This window comes from Gopherus evgoodei, chromosome 18, assembly GCF_007399415.2.
Source record: "Gopherus evgoodei ecotype Sinaloan lineage chromosome 18, rGopEvg1_v1.p, whole genome shotgun sequence".
NCBI classification, from domain to species: Eukaryota; Metazoa; Chordata; order Testudines; family Testudinidae; genus Gopherus; species Gopherus evgoodei.
In genome coordinates, this window is record NC_044339.1 from 20,873,102 (window position 1) to 20,885,269 (window position 12,168).

General features: G+C 47.8%; 1 protein-coding gene across 4 annotated transcripts in view; it reads right to left on the reverse strand.

The window, feature by feature from the left end:
* CHD5 (chromodomain helicase DNA binding protein 5) overlaps positions 1-12,168 on the reverse strand; it is an 85,546-nt gene that overhangs the window by 34,634 nt on the left and 38,744 nt on the right. For 3 of the 4 annotated variants that reach the window (XM_030537500.1, XM_030537499.1, XM_030537501.1), the window contains exons 7-14: positions 9,939-10,062; positions 7,829-7,995; positions 7,034-7,255; positions 4,921-5,127; positions 4,562-4,773; positions 1,495-1,626; positions 773-881; positions 7-198 (exon numbers count right to left, since the gene is read on the reverse strand). In XM_030537500.1, coding sequence (XP_030393360.1) covers positions 7-198; positions 773-881; positions 1,495-1,626; positions 4,562-4,773; positions 4,921-5,127; positions 7,034-7,255; positions 7,829-7,995; positions 9,939-10,062 — 1,365 coding nt within the window. Of the gene's footprint in view, positions 1-6; positions 199-772; positions 882-1,494; positions 1,627-4,561; positions 4,774-4,920; positions 5,128-7,033; positions 7,256-7,828; positions 7,996-8,207; positions 8,282-9,938; positions 10,063-12,168 lie in introns of those variants that run through there. The other variant, XM_030537502.1, reaches the window with a different exon arrangement.

Genomic DNA, 12,168 nt, shown 5'->3' on the forward strand with positions numbered 1-12,168 from the left:
AAATACCTCTTTGTACAGGGAGTACAGGAACACAATGGTCTGCACCGTCTTCCCAAGCCCCATCTCATCAGCAAGGATCGTATCAGTTCCCTGGGCCCAGGAAAACCTCAGCCAGTTCAGTCCCTCCAGCTGGTAAGGATGTAAGGTGCCTCCTGTTGCATCAATATACCATGGCTGCTTGTCAAATTTAACTGTAGGCTGCAAGGGAAAGAAGCAGAATGCAAAGTCTGCAGAGTCTGTTCATCCCCTCACCTTCCTTCTCTCTATAGCCCGCTAGGTTCCTGGTCAAGGCTTTAACACAGACAGGCCCACATCAAGATTTAAATGCAGTTCATACAGTTCCAAAATGCAGTCCTTAGTACAGAGCTGCAGCCTGCAGACCACAGGTTCCAGCATGCAGTGTTCCATTTTGTGTCCAACACCTGAGAAAATCCCTTTCCTCTTCATAATTCTGCTTAAGGAATGAACAGAGAAAACCTGTGGGGCGTGGCCATTTAGGTGGAGGTGCTGCACTGCATGTTTCTATGGGCCGCTCCTCCACCGTACAACTGAGGGCAGCTGAAAATGGTTCCCTTTGATGTAAATGAGATGCAGCGTTAGTCCCCCTGGAAAGTTACCAGTGAGACCCAGGACTGGACAAGGTTTGGGCTTTAACACAAAGAAATACTGAAACAAACTACAACGTTTCTTAGGAGCATGCAAGAATGGGGAGCCAGTGAGAGTCTCAGCTGAGTCACATGCTCCTGCGCTGCTGCCTTCACACCCCACTTACATCAACAATAGGAGTTTCTGGAGGTTTTTCTAGTTTTTCTTCCTTCAGTTTTCTCCCTTTCTTGTTCAGCCTCTTTGGAGGTTGGATATCATCCCCCAACATCAGCTCCCTGGAAGAGACCATTAAACAGAGGGCATGGATAAGAAAACGGGAGCTGGATAGGCAGAAGGATATTCCCCTCGTGGCCTCCACACAAGAGCTTAGAATTCCCAGCCAATCTCCATTCATTCTTTCCCCACCAAAACTTCTCCACCCCAGCCGAATCGTTAAGGATGTAGGTTATAACAAGCCAGGCAATGTCACCCAAAATACATGTAATAATTTACTCAAAATAAAAACACTCCTATATTTTTCCCTAAAAACTAGACAGAGCCCAGCACAATGGATTGTCTTGGAAATGCAGTAAGTCAAATTAATACTACTGCTAAAAATGAATGGCTACAGCACACAGACAGGTGGATACTCGAGATACTATAGATAGGCAGTAAACAGATATGTGAACTAGAGATTTTGGGTGCCCAACTTGAGACACCTTAAAAGGGCCTGATTTTCAGAAAGTGCAGATTCCCATGTAATGAAAATCCATCTCCTTTAAGGTGGTTCCAGTTCTTCACTCAAAATATGAGGCACCAAAAATCCCAGTCACTTTAGACGCTGTAGATCTGCATGGCTCTATAGTGCCTGTGCAGACTACAGACTGCAACTGCCTCCCTGGCTCATACCTGTGATTCCAGTACATCTGTTTCAGGTTTTCATAGTAGGGGATGTCTATTTCATCAATCTCCCAGGTACACTGGTCGTAGGGTAAATCTTTCCACTTGATCAGGTAATGGACATCTCCCTTCTTATCAAAGCTAGAATGCATAATATATAAAATCACGTCACTGAAATGACATAATGTAACAAACATCACCTGAGTTGGTGTTTCCCTTGTATTGCTGTGTATTAGCAATGGAAACATCTCCCTCATGACAGCTTCCTCTCTCTCAAACACAAACCCTCAAGCCTTCGGAGCCTGGAAGTCTCAGCAGAGTTTACTTAAAGTCCATTGAAACAGAGAACCCTGCACCCAGCAGAACATGAAACAGAACATGCTCAGGTCTCCCGTCAGCTAGCACCCAGGAGATTCGCACAGAGCCAGTGGAGGAAAGAATGCCAGAGATGGGCTGCTTGTGTGATAAATCTCTCATACACGTGCACAAAAGCATGCACAAAACAACCAAATGTCCAGATATAAATATACAGCAACGGGGGGCCTGCCCTTCCAAAGGTGATGGATTCAGGAACATTCCCGGGGGGAGCACCAAGACTTGTTTAGCCAAGTTTCAATCCTAAGCAAGCAGCTTACTATGACCCTGTTTTCAAGAAACCGAATACTCCATCCTCTGTTTGTGCCTTCAGATTATGAGGTCCATGCGGAGCTAAAATAACACCAAGAAGGAATCAATAGTTTCAGGGGGAATGGTCCATTAATCTGCTGTGTATGTTTAATCAATCACAGAAGCTAAAAGCCACACGATTTCACTGTGTCTGCACTGCCTGTAATTTAGTGTTGGGGACAATAATTTATATAACACCACATTGCTGAAGGCTGTATAGTCAGAGTATGTGCACAGCATGCAGTATGTGTCCATGGCTGCTCAGAGATCAGTTAACATAGGGCTGTTAGTGAAAGAACAAGAGAATTAGTTAAATGTTTTTAAACTTAGAAGAATGAAAGTCAGAAGGAGCAGGGCAGGGTCTCAGCCTATGCCCAGGAACATAGGCACTCATCCAGTATCCTATCTCCAACACTGCCGGATGTTTCAAAGAAAGGTGCAGGCACTTATGGAATAATCTGTCCCCAAGGAAAGTCCTTTCCTAACACCCATTAGTTAGAAGTTGGCTTATGCCCTGAAGAATGGAAGTTTATATCCCTTCCAATATTCTTGGGGCTGTTAATTTTTTTCTTACTATTGTTCTGGATATTCTCACATTTACACAAATTTCTCTTCCAAATCCTGCTGTGCTCTTGGCCTCAATGGTATCTTGTTGCAGTGAGTGCCACCGGCTAATTTTGTATTATGTGAAAAGTTACTAGTTTTAAAAGTTCATTGAATGTCCCCTGGTTCTTGTATTATGGGACACGGTGAACAAAAGTTCCCAGTAAACCTTCTCTAGTCCATTCATTATTTTGAAAAGCTTATCATGTCTCCTTATACATTTCTCATCCCAGTTACACTGAAAAACTAATAAAAACCTTTCAGAATCTGGTTATTGATAAAAGGCAAGTCCTGCCTTATTTACACAGAATGTAACTCTGGCACAGGTTTTAGCCACACAACTTTACTCAATCCCCATCAAACAGCTTTGAAGAGAAGTGTGTGATTCCTAATTTAGAAGTTCTACAAAGTGATCCTTGCCTTTTGACTTTTTTTTTTTTTAAAGCTATCAGCTCAGAAGATTATCTAATACATAGGAAATGTCTTCAGCACAAATAAATGCAAGTATCATGGCTAAATAACTGAAAGGACTCACATATGCAATTCATTTAAATTCTTCTCTTCATGCACAGTCCCATTAGCCTCTGAGGCAGTTATATGTGCATTAGCTACCTCTCAGTATACATGTGATTCTCAAATGCCTGCTAATGTCTTCGATGTGATTTGAGTGAGGGTGGAGTGCATGATTCCCCAAAGAAATGAACATCGTACACAGAAATGGACTGGCATTTGAGAGTAGTCTGGGTGAGTAATAGCAGCTGCATGGTGCAATCAATAGGAGGAAGACTGATCACCGAGTCGCAGAAGAAATTTATGAATTTTTCAGTAAAATATTAGTTGGCATCAGGGATCCAAATAATGTATTTGGGGAAGGCTTAATAACACCAAGATCCACCTTTTGGAAGAATTTACTATCTATATTTTTAATGTGCAAGTTAATAGAAATGGAAATAATGCAACAATTCATTTTTGGCCTCACTTTCAGCTCTGTAACGAGCTTCCAAGGTGATGATAGCCTTGGAATAAGTTTACAGCTTTACTCTCTTTAGGATGAGCAAATAAGTGTCACAGAAGCAAAGCAGTAGGTAAATCCCCATCCCCTGGCCAGGAGAAAGTTTGGCCTTGGAGAAACACTGCAGGACAAATTCTGCTCTCACTTACACAGTCTGGAAATTCAGATTAAATCCATTAGACTTGGTGGAATTGTTCTGGGTTAACACTGGTGACACACGAGCAGCACCCATCCTATCAAGACACCAGGCTGTCTATGTTCTAATATTACAGTGCTGTGTCACGAATGGTCACGTGGCACTTGCCTGGGTGATCCCTACACTCTGGGCTGTCTAAATTCAAGGCCAGATTCAATAACATCAGTGGGTAGAATCCAAACTAGAAATGCTTTGTGTGTGTAACTTCGCCAACATCTCCCTGATCACCCTGCGGGACGTTGTGTTCCTAGCACAAGCAGATCTAACCGTTGCTTAATGAATATTTCCCACAAACTAGACTTGACAGAAAAATACTGTTTGCTACAGAAATGCTAGTTCCCCCCCAAAAAAACCTAGCTAATCACCATAAATCACCACCCCAAAAACCTCTGCAGGACTGGGAATATCACACAGTCCATACTAATGACATGGGGAGAAACCTTCATTTGCAAAGGGAGGCAAGGTGAATGCATCAGTTTTCACTCAGAATTCCTTCTTTACAGATCTTCACGAGGCCCTATGGGCATATTTGCCCCCTGATGTTATAGGAGTTGTAGGAGTCTGTACACCCAACCCCTCTCTCCCACACAACTCCCCACCTGTGATTCAGGATTCGGTGAATCATCATCCACTCGGGTTTGATGCCGTAGCGATAGTACTTCTCCTCCATCTTGACATACTGCAGGTCTTTGTTCTTCCGCTTCTCGCTTTTGCTGTCCTCGTCCCCGGAGCCATAGTCGAAGGCCGGGGGCTCGTCCATGTCGTTCTTTCTTTGGTAGTTGCGGTACATCACGGTGTGGTAGAGCTCCAGCTGCACCCGGAGACAGCAACAAAGTGGGGAGTTGGTTATGTTTCAGCACTGCCCCCACACCTGTTGAAAAGGGCCACAGGTGTGCCAGGCCCAGCCATGGGCCGCACCGCACGCAGTCCCCCTCTAACCAGCCATGCTGCTTCTTACCTGCAGCTCCTTGACCCAGGAGCAGTGCCAGTAGGAGAGCCCTGCCCATTTCACAAAGAACTCCCGCTCCGGGATCCCCTCCAGGGGCTTTGACGGAGGGACAGACAGCTCCAGGTCAGGCGGATGGAGCCCAGACAGGAAGGGGGCAGGGGGCTCTCTCCAGACCCAGTGCAGGATGCGCTGGACTTTGCCTTTTAAGGGAGGGCACTGAGAATAAAAGGTGGTAAAAATAACACACACACACTCATAGTTTAAAATGGGCCCCACACAGCACTTCCCACTTCCTTTCCCCTGGCAGCACAGCCCTTAAACACTAGGGAAAGCCCAACCCATCACTACCAAGCCTCTGGCTTCTCAATGGCTGAACACCAGGCCTGGCCTGGATTGAGCACTGGGCCTGCACTGGCAGAGGAGTCTGCTGGAGGGCAAAGAGGTCTGCAGTGGGGGAATGTAGCACAGATCCTGCCCAGGCCAAGCCGTGAGGGATGCTGTTACTCTGAGGGAATTCTGCACCAAAAAATTAACAATTCTACACACAATATTTTAAAATTCTGCAAAACTCTTTATATTTTATTTGTCAAAACAACACCATATAATCAGGCCAGTTTCAACTATTTTGGTAACTTATTACAAAATACCTGTCAGCAAGTATGTCAGTCACAATACAGACAACAAAAAAGGATTCAGGAACTGTCACGGGGCAGGGTCTGAAAATTGTGATTTCCACCAAAAGGAAGCATTTAGGTGGAAATCACAAATTCTGCTGGAGAAAACAGAATTCTGCAGGGAACATGAATTCTGCACAAATTCTGCATTGTGCAGTGATGCAGAAACCCCCCAGGAGTAAGCTGTCCAGGGAAGGAGGGCATTGCCTGAGCAGAGAGGAAGGAGCACTAATCCAGAGCCCCCCTGAGCAGTCTCTGCTGGAGTCTGGGCCATAACTGAAAACTGCTTCCACGGTGGGAAATCCCCAGGCAGGACAGGCAGCAGCAACTGGCAGTAAATTAGGCCAGACTCAAGGGAACCCAAGGTCATGCAACAAACTGGGCAGTTTTTAACAATCCCAGAGCCAGGCCTGCCACCTCTGACTCAGCCTGGACAGTCCTGAAAGGAATTGCTGTGCTCTGAGGTCAGTGCAAACTGCTGCGTCAACCCCAGGGCTTGTTTCTTAATCAGTGCCCTTCTTTACTGGTCAGACAGCAACAAGTAAGCCTGAGTGAGAAGGGTGAAACACATGGGCTGGGGTGGGTGTGAGAGTGCCCTCTCCCCCCCCGCCCCACAAGGCACCTTGAATGATGGCAGATCCATCCCCTGGATGCATGTGTGCTGGAAAAGGATGGCTCTGTCTGAGCGGCCATTATGCTACCCATGTCCCAGCTGGGGACAGAATGGGCTGGGAAGTAATAACTGTTTCACTATTCCCATATTTAAGTCTCAGTGCTGCCACGGCCTCCACAAATCATGCCCACCTGCCACTGCAGCTCGGCTGCCTCTGGTGGGGAGATTCCTTCACGCAGGAGATGCATGACATGGAACCTGACACTTAATCTAAAAAGCTTCAGGGAAATAACCGGTCATCTGCCTAGGGCAGTGAGTCTGTGCAGGAAACGGAGCCTTACAGAGACCCAGCAGGCCCTAGAGCAGGGGTTCTCAAACTGGGGGTCGGGACCCGTCAGGAGGTCGTGAGGTTATTACATGGGGGAGTCATGAGCTGTCAGTCTCCACCCCAAACCCCGTTTGCCTCCAGCATTTATAACGGTGTTAAATATATAAAGAAGTGTTTTTAATTTATAAGAGGGGAATGTCACACTCAGAGGCTTGCTAAGTGAAAGGGGTCACCAGTACAAAAGTTTGAGAGCCACTGCCCTAGAGGCAGTCAGGGAGGGGGTGACAGACTTCACAGAGCAGGAAGTAAGGGGCAGGATGGCAGGCCCAACGGGGAAGAGGGCATGGGATGATGGGCACATCAAAGGGGGTGGGATCAGAGCCCATCAGAGAGGGGCACCTGACTGCCCTCACTCTAGCTTCTAGTTTTGAAACCTTCAGGTCAAGCTAAGCCCCACTCCTTGCCCAGGAGGAAGTGAGAGTGGGGACAAATGCTGGTAACACTCACTGTACAGCGAGGGCAGAGCCATTCACCATTTGGTATTTCCGGCAGAGGCGGGTTCAGACAATGCAGGTGGTAGGAAGATGGGCAGGTGTCACAGCACAGCAGCTCCCCGCCATCCTTACACGCACGGCAAAACTCCATGTGATCATCCTCCTCCTCTTCGCCTCCTTCCTCCTCCTCCTCCTCCTCCTCTTCCTTTGGCTCCCACTGGATCCCTTCCTTCTCCTAGGGAAGAGGCATCAGCACAGTGCTGAGTATTTACTTAGGTGGCCCATCCAGTGCCCCGGGGTATCTGATATGTGTCTCAACACACATGGGCGCTTTCCCCTGTGGGCTGAGTTCTCAATCCTAAGCACTTGAGCACTCCTCTGCAAGAGCTCCTGTTGGGGTAGGAACTGCCTGAGGAGGCTGAGAAGCTAAGTCAGCCTGGCAGGGATTTGGATCCATGAATCCAGGGAGCCAAGGCCATTTCCAATGTGAATCTTAGCTCCACTAAGCCACACCTCTGGGGAATACTGCAACTAAGTTTGGCTACACAAGTCCTGCCGCTCTGGCCCCGGGCAAGGTTTCAGAGCCAATGATCACACAGCACCAACTGAAAAACAAAGGCTCCTTTTGGGCAGGGTGCGGCTGTGATTTAGATAATTCCATGTGCTGCAAGGGGTGGGACACACAAATCTCTGAGCACTACTCTCTTCAGAAGAGCAACCCTCATTTCATTAGTGCTCCCAACTATGTTCTAAGCTGATTTTCAGCAGCAACGTTGCCTAGTTTCAAACCAACCCCACAGTTACTCACACAGTGAGGGCAGCTCCACTTGCCCTCGGGTGCTTTCTCTAGCTCGGGATCCAGGCAGACAAGGTGATAGGCGCGAGGACAAGTGTCGCACAGGATAATCTCCCCTCCCTGCTGGCAGACTTCGCAGTAATCTTGGTGGTCGGTCTCATATCCATCCCCTTCTTCAACTAAGAACAAGGGACACACAGGACAGTCAGAGAAGCAGCAGCCATCACATGCTTTCCCAGGAGGAAACGAGACAATTTCTCTTGTAAAAGGATTAATTATATTTAAGGAAAGAAAGAGAACATTCCACCTTAGTCCCCATCTATTACATTCCCCTACCTCTCTGTCCCTCAGCATCAGTTTATCTGGGTCTTTGCACACAGCATCCTCTCACCTCTGTCTCTCTTTCTCTCTCCACACTGTATCATCCTTTGGTTCCTTCAGGCTCTCAATGGAGAATGCCAGAACCTGGAGAGGTTGCAAGGGAGGCCAGTCAGAGAAACCTCCGCAGATACCATCACCATCAACTGCAAATGTACCATGCAACAATAACACAGCCGAGAAGGACTCTTCCTCTTTGGACTACTCTGGTCTCCCTGTGTGCATTCTAGATTCAGAGGCAGGAGCTCCTCCAACCTGGTACAGCAGGGGACAAGGAAGGGCAGGATGGCTCTATGGTTAAGGCACTGGACTAGGACTCAGTAGACCTCGCTTCAAGTCCCAGTTCTGCCACAGCCTCCCTGAGTGACCTTGAACAAGTCACTGAAACGCTCTGTGCGCAACTGCTCATCTGGAAACTAGGGAAGATAATAAGCCTCCCTTTGTCAGCCTGATCTACTAAGACTATAAGCTCCTTGGGGCAGAGTCTGCCTCTCACTAGGTATTTGTACAGCACCTCGCACAATGGGGTCTCCATGCACTGCTGCAACGTGAACAACAAACAAAAAGACTAAACAGATTCCGTCTTCGTGGAGGGGACTGATTCGCAGCCAGTCCCAGTCTTCGGAAGCTCAGCTCTCACCGGTGTAAGAGAATCAGGACTATGTATGGCTGGGGTGAGACAGTCTCATTTCCTATCCCAGCAGAAGCTTCCAGCCCCACATCCAAAAGCTTCCCTTTGATTGGCTAGAGGTATAACCTGAGGGTGAAGATAAGAAGCTACAGGACATTTGGAATTTCTGGATCTGAAGTATCTTGTGCGGAGCAAGGACAGAAGATAAAAAGAAAAGGATCTTTTCTGTCGCACTACAAGAGTGAATGACTGCCCAAGCTGAGAACACAGCGGGGCCAGTGCTGCCATCGAGCAGATGGCTGTGCGGAGCCAGCAACAGCTGAGGAGGAGCCAAGCTGCTGAAGTTAATGGAAGACCAGGAGGGTGGAGGGAAACCAGTCGTACACTTCGCTCCTGGAGTCCTTCGGGGGCAGAGAGAGAAGCTGCCGAGCCGGTGCCCGTGGAACACTTCCGGGCAGTTCAGTCCAAAGGGACCTTTATGGATTTTTTCAGTAGCAATGAAGCAGAGAAAGTGTCGCTAAAAAAATCAATGGTATCCAAAAATGATATATACGTCTGATCCAATACCCTGCTGCGTGCCTTGTCCCGCTGCTTGCATACATTTCTTATCCCAGGGCATGTCCGTGAGGCTGAAAGAAGCATGTGCCCTGCAAATTACTCTGGCATTTAACATAGGCAAAAAAAAACCTAATCTTGTTCACATCTTCATGCTCCCCTATGGCCCAAATGTCAGCTAGACACCTTGGCCTATGTGGCTGGTCACACTATAAGGCTAAATTTACTGGTGGCGTGTTCCCAGAAATACTGTTTCCATGAAAGGGGAACAATGCCAGGCCAGCAGACAGGGCTCTCCCTCCAAAGCAGGCTGTGCTGGGGCTGCGAGGCAATGCTGAAGGAACGGGAGCTGCTCACAGCCCTGACGAGACACAAGCCAGCAGTGGCATTTCGCGCTGAGTGTGAATGAAGGCGCCCTCGCCCCCACACACCCCCACACGGAGCCAGGGTCAGATGCTGCAGTGAAAGCTCCCACACAGGGCTCCAGGGACCAGAGAAGCACACATCAAAGCGGGAAATCCAAACAGAACAGGAGCGGAGTACAAAGAAATGGCCTACTCCTCTTTTTCTTTCTCCTCCTCTTCCCTCTCTTCCCCAAGCCCGCCGAGCATTCAGAGCGCACCGAAGAGCTGTTGATGCTGGCGCTGTCAAAGTCCGACTCCTCCCGCTCCTCCTCTTCACTCTGCAAGGGAAATCAAACCACACAGAGGCAAAGCGTTGGCTTCTCGTCCCCTGCTGCCAGAGGGCCAGTCCTTGTGGCAGGAGGAGCACAGCACCGAGGAGCTGGGCGAATGCACAGGGAGAACACAGCCCACTGAGTGAGCTCCTCGGGGCTGAGCCCATTGAGAGCAAGCGGTAAAGCTTGCAGGCTCATTGAGTATTTAGGGATAGGCCACATGCAGGCTTATACGGCTCCTCGTGCCACTGTGCAGAGGTTACGAGAGTGTGTCACAAAGTAAATCGTATGTATTACACCAGTCCACCAGTCTCTCGGACTCAGTGTCGAGCCAAATAGGGCTGGATTGTATCTGGTGTCTGCGGGACAATGCTCTCTCCCTTCAGCTCTGCAGAGAGACTGCCAAGCCTGTTCACTGGCACCTCCAGCAGCTGCTGAAGGGAGCAGACAGGTTAAGATCCCAAATCACTGAAAGACTCTGAGTGCAGATTTAAAGGGTGCAAATCAAGCCATTTAAATCAGGCAACAGTCCAATTCCTTCTCCACTTACCTGAGAAGAATGGAGGGTGGGCTCCCCTGGCTGTCTCTGACAACACCTTCACAAATGCAGACTGCACTGCACAACCAGCCAGGGGTCATTCTGAGACAGCTCAGTGTCCTCTGAACACCAGGGATTGGCCAGAGACAGGACACTGGACCAGAAGACCCAACAGGCTGATCTAACACCTCAGCCACGAGGGCCACTCCCTGCACCCCTTACTGATGCCAACAGCCTCAGCGGAGTCAATGGCACGGCTTGGGTGAGTCGGGGTTACAGCACAGGCAACCAGACAGATTTAGTCTTGCAGGAGAAATGCAGCATCCTCACCCAGGGCCTGGCAGGTAAAGAGCTGTTGGCTCGTGCCCTTTAAAAGTAGCTCCATGAGATACTGTATTTGAGCACAGTTCAGATTTTGCCTGGATCACAAAACAGGACTGATCCAGCCAACAGGCGCTTTGCCTATTCGACACAGTGAGGGCTCAGAATTCCAGGCCTCACCCAGAATAGCCGCTGCCAGGAAAAGCTCTAAACAAGCATGTGTGTCTGCTAAAGTGAGGGGGAGCAGGGCTGGGGGAAACAAAGCTACCACATACTCTGCTAAAAGTGGGGAGCTTTCCTCCTCTCCCTCGCTTGGGTGGCTGCACTACCTCTCCAGGACCGATACGGTGAGGGCACAGACACCTCCGTTGCTTTAGTCTGTTGTAATCCCAGCACGTGCACACAAAAATTCACACACACAACTTAGCTGATTTTTTTTTGGCAAATAGTTAAATGAGCTAAAACTTACACTGTGACCTCACCCCTAAAATTAACATGTCTAAATTCTCATTCTGGACCCTAAACCCATCTCCCCAAAGCTTTGATTCACACATCCCCCATACTTAGTCCTCTAATTAACCGCGGGAGCAACTCTGAGCTTTTAGCATCACTTGAAAATGTGAATGCACAAATCTAGGGCCCACTTTTGAAAATTTGCCACATATTCAATACTTATGATTGAAAACTACTGCAGTGGACTGGTTCAAAAACACTTCTTTCGCTTGAATCTCTGTTGCACAAAAGTAATTTACAAACTGGTTATATTACGTGCAATGGATCCAGAGGGTTAGTGAACTCCAATAAGGCTGAATTTATGGGATTCTGACCAATATTATCAAAACCTATAGGAGTTCTGTCCTTATTCAACAGTTATTTAAAAGATTTATTCTTTAAAATACTCTGCATACCTTTGATATTCATATACCTCCAAGTGCACAGCATGCAAACTGTATTACAGATTTGTTTGTTTCTGCATTTATTCCTATGGTCGTCTACTCCAAGAGCTGTGCTGGAAAATCACAGGCTAGATATGGTAATATAATTAAAGCATTTGATAATTCTCTCTGACATGCATTCAGCACAAGGGCAGACCCTAAAGAGTTTATTTGCAAACGAAATCTGAAATGATGTTATCACTGAACTCACCACAGCAAAGTATTAAAACTGATTCTATGCTTTTAGAGGAAGAAATTCCCAAACATGCCATCTCTAGGAATGTGAGCCTGGATGCAGTTCTCTTCCAAAGGGTAGAA